Below are 18,567 nucleotides of genomic sequence, written 5' to 3' on the forward strand. Positions count from 1 at the left end.
AAAATAAGATGGGAAACATCCAAAACCGTCAATTAATAATAATAATAATAATAATAATATTTCAGTCACGTGACAAATAAACAAAATGACTCAGGATCTGAGAGGCGAATTTAATTATAGTTGGCTGCATTATAGTGATGTCATGTTCAGAACAGGTTTATGAAATTTGAAAACGATATATTGTAATTAAGTTAAGATATAATTCAATACAAATAAACAAATAATACAGAACATGAGAAGAGAAGAGAGGAGAGACCGGAGAAAAACATAATTTACTTTTCTTTTTTTAAGAGGAGACTTTTTGATGTTTGCATCTGGGTTAAACATAGAAGATATCTAGCTTTGTGGATGCAAATAAAGTTTAAGACATCATCTAACTCCTTTTTGTCAGAAATATCATAATGGAACAGGACCTTACTGATGGAAACACTAGTACAGCTGAAATTTAAAGCCATATTTGTTTAGAATAATAACAGAAATAGAATAAATATGAAATTAATAGTTGATAAATTTGCCGGTGTGTCACCAGGTTAAACTGCATCTGTTTTTATATTCTTTGCTTCATTAGATTTTCTCAGCAACAGATGAATAATGTTAGCTGATGGCTGTCTGAAGGCATGTGCTGTATTTCTTATTTATTAAAATAATGGTGCATTTATGGTAGTACCCGGAGATATGAACTCTCAGAGTTATTAACAAACTAATAATTAATGTTTTGCATATTGATTAATCGCATCCAAAATAAAAGTTGTGTTTGAATAATAATATGTGTGTACTGTATGCATATAAATACACAGACATACATGTATTTATTTAAGAAATATATATTATTTAAATATAATATATATTGTACATAAATATGTATATATATATACACACACACATACACACACACACACTGCCGTTCAAAGATTTTTTTTTTTAAAGAAGTTTCTTCTGCTCATCAAAGCTGCATTTATTTGACCAAAAATACAGAAAAAAATTTAATATTGTGAAATATTATTGAAAATTAAAATAATGGAATTCTATATTAATTTACTTTAAAGTGTAATTTATTTCTGTGATGCTCCGCTGTATTTTCAGCATCATTTCTCCAGTCTTCAGTGTCACATGATCTTCGGGAATCATTTTATTAATAATTTTTTTCTTTTTAATATTTTTTTGGAACCTGTGATACTTTTTTCAGGATTCTTTGATGAATAAAATGTTAAAAATATCGGCATTTATTCAAAATATATACAGCAATAATACAGTAATGTTCAAAGGTTTGGGGTCAGTCTTTTTTTTTTTATTAAAATAAATAGTTTTTAAAAGAAATGAATGCTTTGATTCAGCAAGGATGTGTTAAATTGATTATATATATATATATATATATATATATATTTATTTATTTATTTATTTATTTATTTATTTATTTATTTATAAAGACTTGTATTTTTAGGAAATATCTATTTTTTAAATAAACATTGTTCTTTTTAATTTTAATCATCAAATAATTCTGAAAAAAAGTACGACAGGTTCCAAAAAAACCATTAAGCAGCGAAATGGTTTCCAATATTAATAATAAATCATCATATTATTCTGATTTCTGAAGATCATGTGACACTGAAGACTGGAGGAATGATGCTGAAAATACAGCGGAGCATCACAGAAATAAATTACACTTTAAAGTATATTAAATATTTTTATTATTACTTTACATGGTAATAATATTTTACAATATTATAGATTTTTCTCTTTTTCTGATCGAATAAATTTAGTCTTGATGAACAGAAGAAGCTTCTTTAAAACATTAAAATCTTACTGATCCCAGACTTTTGAACAGCATTGTATATGTAAATATTTCTAAAATGTATTGTTTTTTATTTGTACAGTATGATACTTAGATATTCTACTCAATGTAAAAATATTCCTTCTCCAATCTTTAAATCATGAGAGACGCATTTTTTATGATTCTGGTGTTGAATATTGCCTGCAGGTGGCGTCATTGAGCTTTCTCAACCAGATCCTCCTCTCCATTTATTCTTCTCATAGGGAGGTTAAAAAGTCTTTGTTAAAGCATTATAAGTCATGAACCAAACCAACCAGCTTCGAGGAGAACCACAACATTACAAACTCTGTTTGGAAGCAAAAAAGTATTTGATAATCGAACAGAAACTATGAACTTAATGACTTTAATGAAGGAAAGAACTACAATCCCATGAGGCTTTGCGAAATGTATAGCTTAAAAACGATGGTGTAATATAAAACTTTATTTAAAGTTGTTGATAATATAGCTTTATTGAAAAATATATACAAATTATTTAGTAGTTTAAAAGCAGAGTTTACTCTTTTTGTACCGCTACTCTCTGATCGGTGGGATTGTGCCGCACGGCATCATGGGTAATGTAGTTTTCCAACCATAAATCCCTCTGTTAAACGTGATTAAAACTCATAATTTAATCATAATTTTTTTTACAGTGTTTCAGATGAAGAATTTATTGTAATTGAATCATTATTCATTTATATAGTTAGAAAACTATTATTATTTATATTATATTATATTTTTTATCAATATTTTGAGTTAGCTTTTATTTTTATATTTTCATTTTAATTTTAGTTTATGTTTTAGTCATTTAAGTACTTTAAATTATTTATTAAAATAAATTTTTATCCCATATTTATATCTTATTTCAGCTTTATTATGCCATTTATAGTTATATTTAGCTAGTCTGTGCTCTGTATCCCCAATGGTCTGACTCAGTATGATGAGATTGAAATGATCCAAACATATAATGCAGTGATTGAGAGAAACAGTGATGGTATTATTACTGGAGCTCCAGAATACCCAGCATTCCTCACTCCTCCACAGACCGTGGTTTAGAGATGTGTGCGGCAGACGCAGCAGAATCAACTCTTCTTTTACACGTTCACTGCGGTGTTTGAGTCCAAACAGAGTCTGTCACCTGTAAAACCAGCCCTGTGCTCGTGTTTGTACTGGCTGAGACCAGCCTTCAGGGCAATGCATGCTGGGAAGACACTTTTTCCTCTGTTGCTATTCTGAGTATAATGACTGGCACCTGGCCACACCTCGCTGAACGCCAGACCCCTGACTCACACTTACAGGGTTTGATTCAGACTTATACTGTAGTTAACTACACCTGAACGTAAAATTAAAACCATTTAAAAAATATATACTTAAGATTTTAAATGTATTTAAATAAATAAATAAAAAGTTACGTTTATATATATTAAATACATTTGTATATATAAATAAATTTACATATAAAAAATTAAATAATTGATTAAATGTATTTAAATCAATAAATATATTTTTAAATTGATATATAATATATAAAATAATACATTTGTATATATATATATATATATATATATATATATATATATATATATATTTATATATATACAGTATATATTTAAAAATAATTTTAATAAATGTATTTAAATAAATAAATAAAAATGTAAAATTGATATATAATATATTAAATAATACTTTTGTATATATATATAAAATTATATACAAAAACATTAATACATGAATAAATGTATTTAAATAAATAAAAATGTTACATTTATACATAATGTATAAAATAATGTATTTGTATATATAAATACAATTATATAGAAAAAAATTATAAATAAATAAATGTATTTAAATCAATAAAAATGTTACATTTATATATAATATATGAAATAATACATTTGTATATATAAATACATTTATATCTAAAAAGTGTTATAAATTGATAAATGTATTTAAATAAATAACTTCAAATTTTATATTTATAACAATACATTTGTTGTACTAAAATAACTAAAACTGAGATAAAATGTATAAAAACGAGAGATAAATAGATTATTATATTTTCATCATGTTATAAATAAAATGTATGACATATTTAATATTTTATATTTCTAAAACACACTAGCATGCAAGTAACAGCCTTTTTACAAGTGAAGTCAACCATCACTACTAAACTTGCACAAAAAAAAAAAAACACTAGGTTTTTCCTCAGTATTTTAGTCTTGAAAAATACACATTTTCAGACTTTTTATTACTATCAGTTTTATTTTATTAGAAAATAAGACTTACTATCTTACGTTACAATGTGTCTTGATTCAACACTCAGATTTTATCCAGAATTTAGTATTTAACAGATTGCACACCAGAAACATATCATATATAATTTGCATTGTTAAATAAGTTTTGCATTTGATAACTCAGTGCAACTGGAACAGCATTGATCTCTTCGCACAGTTTTGTCTGTTTGCTTGTGGCAATAATAATAAATCAAATGCAATTTCCTTAATAAGAATTGATTTATGTGTTTGTCCTGCTGATTATATAGGACAATCAAATATTCTCACCCCAGCCACTAACCTACGAACTAAAGCAGTCGAGCGGGAGACTTTCAGCTCATTCCTGTAAAGCATGAACTCAGGATCAGCTCTGATTCAGATAAACCTAAACTAACTCATCCTCAGCCTCTTCTGTATGTGAATAGAGCAGATATCAGCCCTTTGTTTCATAAATTAGCTCAATGTGTGATTCATTTAATGTAATTGTTAATTCACGTTTTAAGAGCCAGAGCTATAAAACATAAAATCTGTTTTAAACTAGGGCTGTATTTATGAGTTATTAATGCATAATGCAAGCGAAACTTAAAAAATGCATTGTTTTTAAGGAAGGGAACAAAACTTTGCTTTGAAATGCCTCAAAATACACATCATTTATTTATTTTTTTAATTGTCGAAGATAAATAACCATTTAAAATGTACCAATGGAGTACCATTAGGTGTACAAAATGCATATAATATATAATAGCAAATAATAGATTTTGTAGATAAATATGAATATGACGTCGTTGCAGAATAAAAAAAAAAACGGATCACTTTTTTAATCTTGTAAGTGAAGGTTTATGCAAGTATATATGTGTGTGTGTGTGTATATATATATATATATATATATATATATATATATATATATATATATATATTTTTTTTTTTTTTTTTTTTTATAAAATAAAAAAGGTTATTAAAAACGTGGGAATAGCCTACAATGGTGACATTTAAAAAAAAAAATCAGATTAGAGGTTGCTAATACAATATAGTTTTAGCTGAGAAATTTTTTTTTTTGCATGTTTTATAAAATAATGATTCCTTAGGAATGCGATTGATTTTTAACGCACTAACCGCATCTGGCTCTGCACTACATTACCCAGAATCCCTCTCGCAGGTGCTCACGGGAGCGCGCGCCGCGGAATGCTGCTCCGATTCCAGCGCGGTGGAAAAAAAGTTCCTCAGAGATGGAGCGGCTGCTGAGGCGATGATATCCGCGCTTTTATCCGTGATTTTAATCGCGAAAAGGAGATTCAGTTGACGCGGACCCGCCAAGAACTTCACCCTTTTCCATACTTACGCGGAATTAAAACTTTCACGGATCAATTTCGTCAACTTTTTGATTAGTTTTTTTTGTCTCCTGGTGAAAATGCCGCAGCCCGTTCGCGCCGTGAGCTTCGTGCTGCTCGTGTTTCACGTTACGGGATTTAAAGCGAGTCACGGAGCCTCGGAAGCGGAGCCGTGTCCGTCTGGGTGCTCGTGTGCGGGATCTGTGGCGGACTGCAGCGGGCTGAAACACGGCAGGATCGCGGAGCGTCTCCCCGCGCGGATCACGCGTCTGTGAGTGTGTTTTACCTCAGATCCTTTGTGTGTCTAAACATCTAAACATCCAGCAAAACACTCGCTTTCATAGATTCAGCTGCAGTCAATATGACGGAAAACGCACTTCGTAGAAAATCATAACTGTAGGTGTAACGTTACTGAAAAACGGCCAAAACAAACACGACTAAACGGGTAAATATAAACTTTCCGTCTGTCGAGTGACGGTGCTAACGCTAGTCAAACACACCATGTTGAGCTAGTTTGATTGATTTAGCTTTTTCTGTTTTGTTTTGTGTGTGTGTGTGTGTGTGTGTTCAGTTTAAAGGCCCTAGATCAAAACCTAAAACCACACATTCCAAATATTTTCTCGTGTTCTGTTGAAAACCACACAAATTATTATAGAAAGAGCAACGAAGTCATGTTTTGATTAACATATAATGAGAACAAGTTGATTTTGTGACCGAAATAAAAATTTAATCATTGGTTATCATTGATGTCAAAACACTCTAAAAGTTTTGTAAAATTTGTAAATCAAGATTTTCGGGCTCGTTTTTGTTGAAAGTTAACTTAAATAGTTATTTGTTTTATTTGTGAAATTTTTTGGGTGTTGGAAATATATATATATATTAATTATTTTACTTTTAAGTAGTTATTTTTATTTTTTATATGTTATTTTTTTTAATTAAATCATATTTTTCAGCAACAAACATTGAGAACACCAAAAAAAGTCTTCAAAAATAAATAAATAGTTTCCATCAAAAATACAATAAATAAAATTGAATAATTTGGCTAAATACATAAGTTAATAATTTGACAAAACACACAAAACATTTTTTTTTTTTTGAAGTTGAAGTAAATAAAAAGTCTGCTTCTAAATTTCATGTTAAATGAATGCATTGCTTGGCATTTCTTTGTGAAATTTTCTAGCAATTTTTATAGAAATACACCAAATTTTTGTCAATGCAGGCAAATTTTTTACCATAAGAACTGAATCCAGCTGGAAGCTTTCAGCACATGAATCTGTGTTTTGTTGTTCTGTCAGTACTTTATTTGGAATTAATTTGCATATATTATTTAAACTGTAATTAAACCCTCTGCTTTCACACTTTTCTCTTCATGCAAGTAATAATTGCGTTGCTTCTCGTTCAGTTCGGTTGCATTGCGTTCACAGAGCGTGGGGTGAAGCGATGGTCTTGTAAGGGACTCCAGCTTCTTCTAGATGTCGTTTTGAAGCAGAACCAGAGTCCTCGGGGCTTCCAGGGGTTCAGGGGGTGATGCTAATTTATGAGCAGCTCTGCAGCACATGTTCACGCATTAAACTGCCCGAGCTTTTGTTTCCCCCAGGCCCATTATTTCTGCTGAATTAGCAGCTAAACCCAACCAGAGATGGAAGAAATTAGAAGCCGATGTGTAGAAATAGAGAGAGAGAGAGGACGGAGGAAAAAATGGAGGCCTGAAGTTTTTGGCTGTGAAGGCTCTCGATGCCAGAATGGAATAATAGAAGGAAAAAGCGTTTCATGATTTACATCTGGAAAGAGTTGAGGGTTTCTTCAGTGCCGAGGAGAGTTTGGGACGACAGCAGCTGTTTTAAACCGCTTCAGTTTCATGTTTAAACTCTGAACCCACGCACACCTTTTACTCAGAAATACACGCTGGAAAATTAATCAGTTATGATTAATAGAAGTGGAACAAAATGCTCCAAAAGGTGCAGTGTGTGTTTGACATTTTATATTGGAAAATAAAATTAATGAATAGTTTTTGGACGTTTTTGTTGAAAATTTAAATAAATAGTTAGTTTATTTGATCTTGGACATTTATTGGGTTGGGAATTATTTATTTTTGTTTGATTATTTTTTTTATTATTGGAAGTTTTTGTTGGAATTTATTTATTTATGTCCCCTCTTTTGGAAATAATTTATGAACATAAAAATATATATATATATATATATATATATATATATATATATATATATATATATATATATATATATATATATACATTTTCTTTTTAATCTTCTTTTTTTTAAAGTAGGTTTTTTTGTGGAATTTATTTATTGGACATGTTTTTTTATTTGTTTTGTTTTTTGTCTATTTGGTGATGTGTCTTGTTGATAACATGGTAGTAATATATTACCATTGATAAGGCCTAAAAAAAAATTTGTTTGGTTCCGGTTTCCGACCGACCCTGTCAATTTATGTGCGACCCAAATTTATTTTATGAGACTGGGGAAGAACGGTCTTTCACACATCGTTAATTAAATTACAGTTTCCTTTAAATGCTGTTTTACACTTAAGTAATCTGTTAAAAACCATTAAGTATTGCATCAAAACCCTTTAACTGTCAATTCCTAAAGTGAGCTATAACTTAAGGTTTGGAAATCGTAACATTAAGAGAAACACGGGGGGAGGGGGGAGTAAACAATATATCGCGGAACAGAGAGGGCACTGACAACATGCTGACAGACAGGACATTAACATTACCAGCTTACTTTTAATATGAAACAAAGTCTCATTTGGTTATTTCACCTTTCAAATGTGGTCATTTTTTAAAGAAATGTAAACAATAAATACCGTTTTGTGGCTCTTGAATGTGTCGAACAGATCGCTGTAAGTTAGATCATCAGTTAAAACTAACTGATCGTCTCTTGCTTCTAGTTAATTTATAGCATCAAAATCAAATAAACCACATAAATGAACATAACAAAGAATGTTGTTTGACTACAAAAAGATGTCTGTACACTCCGTTTTTCAAGTTCAAATCCTCCATGTTAATCTACTATGAGATCGCCTGTCAAACTCCCGCGAAGGCTTTTTGTGTGTGTGTGTGCGTTTTGCGTGTCTATGGCAACAACAGACTTTAAACGGGAATACAATCACTGTCGTAAAAGTACCGGTACACACATTTAAAATCAGCGCGTGTGTGTGTGTAAAACTGCCACTGGAGAAAAAAAAAAAAAAAAAAAAATCCCTACCGACCAATGACCTCAACTGACAACCAACCGGAACCAAACTTTTTTTTTTTTTTAGGCCTAATATACGTTTTTGTTTGGTTATTTTTTATTATTGGAGGTTTTTGTTAGAATTTATTTATGCTCTGTCTTTTGGAAATAATTTATGGACATTTAAAAAAAATATATATAATTTTTTTACTGTGTTTTTTTTTGGAAAGTAGTTATTTTTATTCTATTTTTTGGAATGTATTTACTTATTGGACATTATTATTTATATTCTTTTTCTTTTTTGTTGGAAGTTATCTCTATCTATCTATTTGGTGATGTGTCTTGTTGATAACATGGTAGTAATATATTACCATCGAAAATATGTGTGATGGATTAAAGAAAGTTGCAGGTAGTATTGAAACCAATCATCAAACTCGCACAAATATTAAACACAATCACGCGAGGATGTGTGCGTCTGGATGCATATAGTGGAGCGACATGAGAAGTGTGATCAACTGGAGTGAAACACGAATCTGAAGCATCTATCTTATCATAACAGAGAGCGTGTGATATCTCAATGTGTTTGTGTGCGAAGGAACGCCAGCTTTATCTCTGTAAAGCACTTCCTGTTGAATGTGACGAGTCCAGTGAGAATAAACATCTGAAAACAAAACAAATCTGATTTTACAAAGAAATCCAGCTTCATGTTTACATCTTCAGTGGAGTTATTAAACTGTGTTTAGGCTTAAAGCAATAAAATAGCAGTTTTACGCTTTAATTGATGCTAAAAAGCACACTAATGCAGCAGAAACAAAGGCTGGGGATGTTGTTGTATGCAGTGGACGGCTGTGAAAGCTCCACCTCTGAGAGATTCCAGTAAAATGCTCGTTCAGAGCCAGAACCTCCACAAACGGACATGATTTGCTGCTGGAAATCAAAGGCTGCATTGCGAGTAGATTAGCAGTTGTAACTTTCCCCGCAGCGTTCTCTGTTTGAGCTGATGGAGTCCAGATGGAGTCTCGTGACGCTCCAGGACCCCACAGCTGACTGATTCCCAAAACATCAACACGGCCCGAAACGCTCCAAGTTACATTTGACCTGATCTCTGAGAGTCTGTAGAGTCCTGTGAGTCGTCTCGGTGGTTTGAATCAGTCTAACCCAAGTTCAGGGACGTGCGGTCAGGGTAGGCAGTGCCTCACCAAAGGAAATGTTGACATTACATTTATTAATTCCAAGAGCTTTATTAATTCACCACATTATTAATTGCATGAATTTTATTCCAAATATTATTTTTTGTAACAAAAGGAATACACATGATATACTCATTTTGCCATTGTTTGCTCCTAAAAACCGTTGTTTCATGCAGGAAATTCAAAAGCCATGGCCATTGAGGCAGAGGTGAGCGGTGCCTCTTTGGTCCATAGAACGTAGTTTATGTAGATTTGCGCATGCGCAGTCAGTTCTCATGCTGTCTTGAATTATCAACATTGAGGCAGAGACCGAGCTTGCTTCATGTCACGTGATCTACTCGCTCTCACTCAATCCGCGCGCTTCCCGAATACTAGCATCTAGTATACTTGCGTGTCGGTGTGTGCGCCTAGCAGTTTGTAGGAGCGAATAAGCTGTTTTTGTACTTTAAAGCTGTACTGCTGACGCAATGTTTTCTGACTGTAGCCTGGTGCGCCGTCACCAGACCAAAAGTGTGGGTGTGTGTGTGTGTGTGTGTGTGCGCCGTGGCTGTCTGTGCGCGTTTGCGCATTTTGATGGAGTGACTAGGCTGCCGCGCCGCCTCCTTCTCTGTGTCCCGCACAAAACATTTGTTTGTTGTATAAGTCATAAGATAGATGTGTCCATTAATTTGATTATTATATTTGATTGTGCATTAGCCTCACATGACTGACTTTGCTGAATGCAGGCAGCGATCTGATGATGCCTAAAATGAACTTGGGTTGCTAAATTAACTGAATGAATATATGAACATATATTCCACGCATTGATAGGTCACAGCCTACCCATGACAAGATTTCACCGCACGTTACTGCCCAAGTTCAATATTTAAACATCCATAGAACTTTTCTTTATTGCAGAAAACTATTCTTTAGATTGTTTAAATTATTACAAAGATTATTTGCGGCTAGATAGATGGATGGATAGTTGGATAGGAAGATGGATAGTTGGATAGGAAGATGGATAGATAGATGGATGGATGGATGGATAGTTGGATTGATAGATAGATAGATAGATAGATGGATAGTTGGATAGGAAGATGGATGGATGGATGGATAGATAGAAGAATAGTTGGATAGATAATTGGATGGATAGATAGATGATAGATGGATAGATAGATAATTGGATAGATGGATGGATAGATGGATAGATAGATAGATAGATAGATAATTGGATAGATGGATGGATGGATGGATAGATGGATAGATAGATAGATGATGGATGGATGGATAGATAGATAGATAATTGGATAGATGGATGGATGGATGGATAGATGGATGGATAGATAGATAGATAATTGGATAGATGGATGGATAGATAGATGGATATATAGATATATAGATAGATAGATAATTGGATGGATGATAGATAGAAGAATAGTTGGATATATAATTGGATGGATAGATAATTGGATAGATAGATGGATATATGGATAGATAGATGGATAGATAATTGCATGGATGGATAGATAAATGGATGGATGGATGGATAGATAGATAATTGGATAGATAGATAGTAGTGTTGTCATGGTACCAAAATTTCGGTATTCGGTACCGATACCAGTGAAAATCCACGGTTCTCGGTACCAATTTCGGTACCAAAGCAAAACATAAAAATATGCTAATTTAAAACAAAAAACTTTTTAGCACCAAAAAATAAAACCAATGCCATTCTTTACACTTATTTACAATTGTGTTTAAAGTTTTTCTACAAGTTATATAATTATGAGTAAACAAGTTTTACCCAAATTTAATTTGTCTTTTAATTTATGAAATTTAAACACATTTTATTTTTGGTAAATAAAAGGGATTTGCTATTAAAATTAAAACATGGAAGAAATATTGTGATTTATTTCTTTAAAAAAATAACGTTTTATAATTTTTTTCAACAGTAGCAGTATCACATACATTTTACTAAATAATAATAATATTTCTAGCACAAAGACTTTATGTACAAATTAACTTTTAGGCCTAATGAATGCATATTTGTCATTTTTACTGAACATAAGACTGGTGGTGATGCTTAAGATATTTTTGGTCATTGAGGGTTTCTGTAAAAAAAATTGTAATAGATCATATTAATTATTATTAAAGGATAATACTACTACTAATTCTACTATCATACTAATGTATATACAATGCACTATGAATTGATGAGCTGCTGGGTTCATGAATATTAATCACGTTGTCTGCGTTCGATCAAACTGATTTGCTGAAATCAAAACAGGGGCGGTACTAGATCAGCGCCAGCCAATGAAATTGCCATTTGCGCATTAGCTCCGCCCACTACAGGAGAAACCGGTATGTCTTCTGCTTGTTCGAAAATGAATATGAATAATTCTAAATGAACTCCATTGTTTTGACAGGAGAAGACAACAAAGAATAGTTTACATATAGCGTCATGCGCTTCAGTCTATGTAGTAAACAAACCCGCACGTCTCTGCCATTCATTAATTCACACAGAGACGCGCAGAACACGGATTAATATTTCAAACAACTTTTGTGGCTTAACATTTACAGATACTGGTCCATAGGGAGATTTGATTTGATTAATTTATGCTAACTTTGACAAATTCCATGACTCTCCATATTAAAATGTAAGTTTCATTTTCATGACTGGATTTTGAGATTTCGTCCTCGTTTTCTGCTTCGCGGAAATCATAGCTCTGAACCGGGTTTGAACGGGACCTCGGTACTACCGGTACTTAAAGAAACCTGGTACCGTCACATTTAAATTTTTTTAGTACCGACTTGGTACCGAAGTCCCAGGTCTTTTGACAACACTAATAGATGGATGGATGGATGGATGGATGGATAATTGGATGGATAGATAATTGGATGGATAGGTAGATAGATAATTGGATGGATAGGTAGATAGATAATTGGATAGATGGATGGATAGATAATTGGATGGATAGGTAGATAGATAATTGGATGGATAGGTAGATAGATAATTGGATAGATGGATGGATAGATAATTGGATGGATAGGTAGATAGATAATTGGATGGATAGGTAGATAGATAATTGGATAGATGGATGGATAGATAATTGGATGGATAGGTAGATAGATAATTGGATAGATGGATAGATAGATGGATGGATAGATATATAGATAGATAGATAATTGGATGGATGGATGATAGATAGAAGAACAGTTGGATATATAATTGGATGGATAGATAATTGGATAGATAGATGGATGGATGGATGGATGGATAGATAGAAGAATAGTTGGATATAAAATAGATAGATAGATGGATGGATAGATAATTGGATGGATGGATATATAGATAGATAGATGGATGGATGGATGATAGATAGATAGATAGATAGATAGATAGATAATTGGATAGATAGATGGATGGATAGATAGATAGATGGATGGATAGATAATTGGATAGATGGATAGATAGATAGATGGATAGATAGATAGATATATAGATGGATAGATAGATAGATAGATAGATGGATAGATAGATAGATATATAGATGGATAGATAGATAGATAGATATATAGATAGATATATATATAATTGTATGGATGGATGGATAGATAGATAGATAGATAGATAGATAAATAGAAGAATAGTTAGATAGATAATTGGATAGAAGGATAGAAACCCCTTTTGCAATCTTTATTTTTATGATTGTTTTATAGAATACTTGGAAAAACAGTGTGTTTTGTTTATTATTGGGGTTTGACCGGTTGAACTGACGTGTTGAAAAGATTGTGTCATATAGAAAGAGTGTCGTAGCAAGAGTTTGTATCGCATGTTTTGTGTATTTCTAGTTTATTTTCTCCTCTTGTTCTCCAGGATTCAGTCGTATGACGGAGTGTGTTTTTCTTCACAGGGATTTGAGCCGTAACAAGTTACGCACGTTTCCTGAAGCGCTGCTCGCCAGTCTGCCGCAGCTCAGCGAAATGTGAGTCTGCTTTTATAGGGGTTGTGTTTTTTTTTCCCCTCAGAAGTCGCGGATGAAATCTACATCTTTAACCGTTTGGTTTTACGTTCACAGAAAACTGAGTAACAACGAGTTCGAGTCGATCCCGGATTTGGGCCCAAATGCTGGAAACCTAAGCAGTCTGATTCTGTGAGTATGAAAGCATCGTTTTCTTGATTTACTTGCACTAAAGAGTGAAACTGTGATGCTTTTGAAACGGCCCGACATTACAACTTTGAACTCAACCAATGGGGTGCATTTGGAGGCGGGGCTTTTTGTGATACTGACCAATGGCTGTATCTCTCCCTTCTGTTTGCTTCCACTTGTGACACTTTTGAAAGATTAATGAAGTTAAATAAAGTTTCACAAGCAGGTGGATGAAGAATTCAGCTTTCTTCTGAAAACATCACTCGATTCGCTTCTGTAGAGCTCAGTTTGTTCTGAAGGCGCGAGTTTGCGTTCGAAAAGCATCATTGGTTTGAATCTGGTTTTAATCTTCATGTGAGATATTCTTCATTGTCTCATTCGTTCTAGTCATATTAGTGATTATTTACAGTCCTCCAGCACATTCCATCTTCTTGAAAATGTGGCTCTTAAAATGACAGAATAATGAAATATTAATTTCCGCGGTGGAGAGTGTCTGGAGTGAATTTCTGAGCGGTGTGAGAGAGAGCTCTGTGTGTGTGTGTGTGTGTGTGTGTGGACTCGCAGCACAGTTTGGCAGCGCTTGGCTGCTCTGTTGTCTGTGACGGCGCCTGTGTGGAGTGTCATCTGAGTTCGAGCACTTGGTGTTAAATACAACACCGTCCAGAAACATCCCACCCTCAATCCATCAGACTCTTTTAACATCCAGAGCGCGTGCTCAGAATGACATTGGGATCAGTTTCATGCTGGCTTCTCAAAATCTGGTGTGATCATTTTAAAATCTGTTTAGATGGAGAGATATATGGTTCGATTGATTGATAGATATTTGGATGGATAGATAAATAGATAGTCCGATAGATAGATAGACAGCCAGTGTATGGTGATATAGAGGCATTATCAAAGCTCAATTCTTCAATCCGACGGTCAAATGTTCCAGCTAATTGCTCTTTAATTGTTCAAGGCCCTACATTCCTGTGCAGTGGCTGACTGAATGGAGGTGATGGCGAGTGAATTACTGCCAGCTGTGGAGCTGATGCCGTTTGTTTCTGGTGATCTGAAGGGTCAAAGACAAGAGACGCTCAGTCTGAGAGACTGTTTGAATAAGAAGCAGGAGCTATACGATACCCCAGACCCCCATACAGCTCTCTCTCTGTCTCTCTCTCTCTGTCTCTCTCTCTCTGTCTCTCTCTCTCTCTCTCTGTCTCTCTCTCTCTCTGTCTCTCTCTCTGTCTCTCTCTGTCTCTCTCTCTCTCTGTCTCTCTCTCTGTCTCTCTCTGTCTCTGTCTCTCTCTCTCTCTGTCTCTCTCTCTCTCTCTCTCTCCCTCTCTCTCTCTCTCCCTCTCTCTCACACTTCCGGTGTGACTGTTGCGCGAGGGTGTGGGTGCGGGTGCGTGGAGCAGAGCGGTTTGCGTGAGTAAATTGTGGAAGGAGCTGTTTGTTTGGGAGTGAAAGTGTCTCCTTGGTTGAGTGAGATTTCTTTCTTTCTTTCTTTCTTTCTTTATTTATTTATTTATTTCTTTTTTCTTCTTTTCACTTGTTTATAGTTATTAGGGTTAGGTTAGCTTTTTGTTTTGTTTGTTTTTTCTCCCCCTGACTTCGGTCAGAGAGGGAGGATTTTGGGGTCAGAGATGGCGGATCTCTCACAGTTAACCATCAAACATGGTTGTAAGTGTATGCCCGAGGCCGCGGTGTCAGTGGAGGATTGTCTGATAGCTGTGAGTGCGGCGATCGGGGGCGCAAATATTAAATCTGCCTCTCGTATGAACAAAGCAATTGTGTTCTTTCTCAGTGAAAGCCACATGGTCAACGAATTGATTGAAACAGGGTTGATAATCAAAGACATCTTTGTGCCTGTTTTGCCTTTGTCAAGCCCAGCCAAGAAAGTCATTATATCAAACGTACCACCGTTTGTAAAAAATGAAAAACTAGAGCAAATACTCCAGAGGTATGGAAAAATAGTAAGTCCAATTAAAATGATTCCTCTTGGATGTAAAAGTCCGGAGATTAGACACGTCATGTCGTTTCGGCGTCAGACTTTAATGATTCTGAATTCTCAGAGTGATCCATTAAATCTGTCAGCGAAGTTGAGTATTGAGGGAAAGGATTACACTGTATTTATAAGTTCAGAGTCAATGAGGTGCTTTATTTGCGGTGATTTTGGGCATGTCAGACAAACTTGCCCGAAGCGAGATAAACCAGTTTCGGCTCTGGAGAGCATTGAGAGGGCGGCCGGCGCGGATGATGCTGCGACCGCTGGGGCATCAGAACCGCAGCCGGATGGAGCGATCTCTGCGCCCGGTGATCTGCCCGTGGGGACTGGGGTGCTGGAGGCCTCTGGAGACAGCCTGGAGGAGGCTGTTGAGGAGGAAGCCGGTCCGAGTCATGCTCCCGCCGAAACGCAGCCGGAGGCGAGCTCGGGACAGGTGGGTTCGCAGCCCATGCCCGAAACTGATTTGTTTTGCGATGGAGGACAGGCGCAGCCTGATAAAATGGAGAGTGATACTACAACTGAGGAATTGTTTAAACAGGGTAAAGATGATTTTTCATCTCAAGCCTCGTTGGATTTAGTGGATGATTCTGAAAATGAGCAAGATGATACGGATTTAATGAGTAATTATGGGGAGGATTCGGAGCTCATCTCTGGAGGTAAGATCAAACTTTATTCACTTCAGCAGATTAATCACTTTTTAGATACTACAAAAGGACTACGTAAACCGAGAATTGATTCATTTTTCCCTGATGTAAAATTGTTTTTATTGTCCGGCTCCTTGGCCATGAAGAAGGCTTCTTTGGATGAGCTTGATAAACCAAAACGGTACCGTCTCAAGAAACTACTTAGCAACGTTAGAAGTTCTTTGAAATTGCAAAGTAAAAAATGAGTATAGTTTGTTTGTCAAATAATCCCTGTGGAGTCTTTTTATTGTGTGGTTATCTTTTACTCTTTTTCATGGCACCTTTGAAATTTAGCTCAGTAAATATAAATGGGTGTCGTGAGGCTTTGAAAAGGACTAGTCTTTTTGATTATATTTTTATGAAAAAGAGTAGTGTTGTTTTTCTACAGGAAACTCACACGGATGTTAATAATCAAATCCAGTGGCAGAGTGGGTGGAATGGACAGGTTGTGTTGAGTCATGGATCAAGTAACAGTGCAGGAGTGGCTATTCTTCTTGGAGCTGACTTTAAGGAACAAAATGTGAGTGTTTTTGATGTTCTACCAGGTAGAATGCAGAGAGTAGATGTTGCGTTACATGGGCTCGATTTTTCACTTTTCAATGTATATGCCCCCAATATTGGGACTGAACGTATACTTTTCTTTGAAAAACTTCATACAGCATTAAACAGTGTCCCACAGGGTAGGATTATTGTTTTGGCTGGAGATTTTAACTGCACTTTAGATCACACAGTGGACAGAAATCATGAGGAACCTCATAGGCCGTCAACAGAAGTTTTTAGAAAATTGATAATTTATCATGATCTCGTGGATGTTTGGAGAGAAGCCTTTCCTAATGTAAAACAATATACGTGGACAAAAGTAAATTCAAATAGGGTTTCTGCAGCAAGACTTGACAGAATTTATGTTCAAAGAAGTTGTTGTGAAAAGTTTCATGATAGTTCTATTATTCCTACTCCTTTCTCAGACCATCATTATGTGTCTGTCAATATCACTTCTGCACAGAGCACATTTAAATGCCCCTACTGGCGCTTTAGCAATAGGCTTTTGCAGGATCACAACTTGAGTCAGTGGTGGGATATTAGTAAAGTTTAAGTTAAGATGTTTTGCCAGGAGTATACTGCACATAATAAGAATACTCTTGGAAGCAAAATGAGACAATTTGAACAGGACATTTTGCAGCTGAACATTGAACAATATGATGGAAGTACTGTTGAAGTGTTGGAAACTAGGAAAATTCTTCTCCACAATCTCCTGGAAGAGAAGGCAAAAGAGACTCTGGTTCGGGCAAGGTTTACATCCTTTAATTGCATGGATGCCCCAACATCTTTTTTTTTCAATTTGGAGAAGAAAGTTGTTGATAAAAAAGCTTTAAGTCGTCTGAAACTGCCTGAAGGAGGTGAAACAACTGATGAACATGAGATAATTGCTCAAGCACTGCTGTTTTATGAAAACCTTTACAAAGCAGAGACATGTGATGGAGAAATAGCAGAAACACTTCTCCAGAATTTACCTCATCTGATGGAGAGTGATAAGGCCAAGCTTGATCAGACTTTGCACTTAAGTGAATTGACTGCTGCTATTACAGGCATGTCTGCTGGAAAGGCTCCAGGATTGGATGGCTTAACGGCAGAATTTTATAAACTGTTTTGGTCAGTGATTGGAGAAGACTTGTTCTCAGTTTTCTTAGAGTGCTTTGAAAGAGGCACCTTACCGCTGAGTTTACGAAGAGCACTTATCACCTTGCTACCCAAGAAGGGTGATCTGGCGGATATAAGAAACTGGCGTCCAGTGTCTTTGCTTGGAGTGGATTATAAGATTCTGTCAAAAGCATTAACTAATAGATTAAAACTCCATATATCATCAATAATTCACGCAGACCAGTCATTTTGTATTCCAAAACGCACAATATTTGATAATTTGTTTTTGCTTCGTGATTTGATCTCATTTGCCAGAGACAATAATGTTAATGTGGGCTTTTT

General features: G+C 34.7%; 1 protein-coding gene across 3 annotated transcripts in view; it reads left to right on the forward strand.

The window, feature by feature from the left end:
• The first annotated feature begins 5,249 nt into the window (after nt 1–5,249).
• LOC132098608 (leucine-rich repeats and immunoglobulin-like domains protein 3) overlaps nt 5,250–18,567 on the forward strand; it is a 49,301-nt gene continuing 35,983 nt past the window's right edge. For all 3 annotated transcript variants that reach the window (XM_059504672.1, XM_059504670.1, XM_059504671.1), the window contains exons 1-3: nt 5,250–5,679; nt 13,681–13,752; nt 13,846–13,920. In XM_059504672.1, the coding sequence (XP_059360655.1) occupies nt 5,489–5,679; nt 13,681–13,752; nt 13,846–13,920 (338 nt within the window). In that variant the 5' untranslated portion in view covers nt 5,250–5,488. The remainder of the gene's footprint in view (nt 5,680–13,680; nt 13,753–13,845; nt 13,921–18,567) is intronic.

The sequence above is a fragment of the Carassius carassius genome, chromosome 22, assembly GCF_963082965.1.
Source record: "Carassius carassius chromosome 22, fCarCar2.1, whole genome shotgun sequence".
NCBI lineage: Eukaryota > Metazoa > Chordata > Actinopteri > Cypriniformes > Cyprinidae > Carassius > Carassius carassius.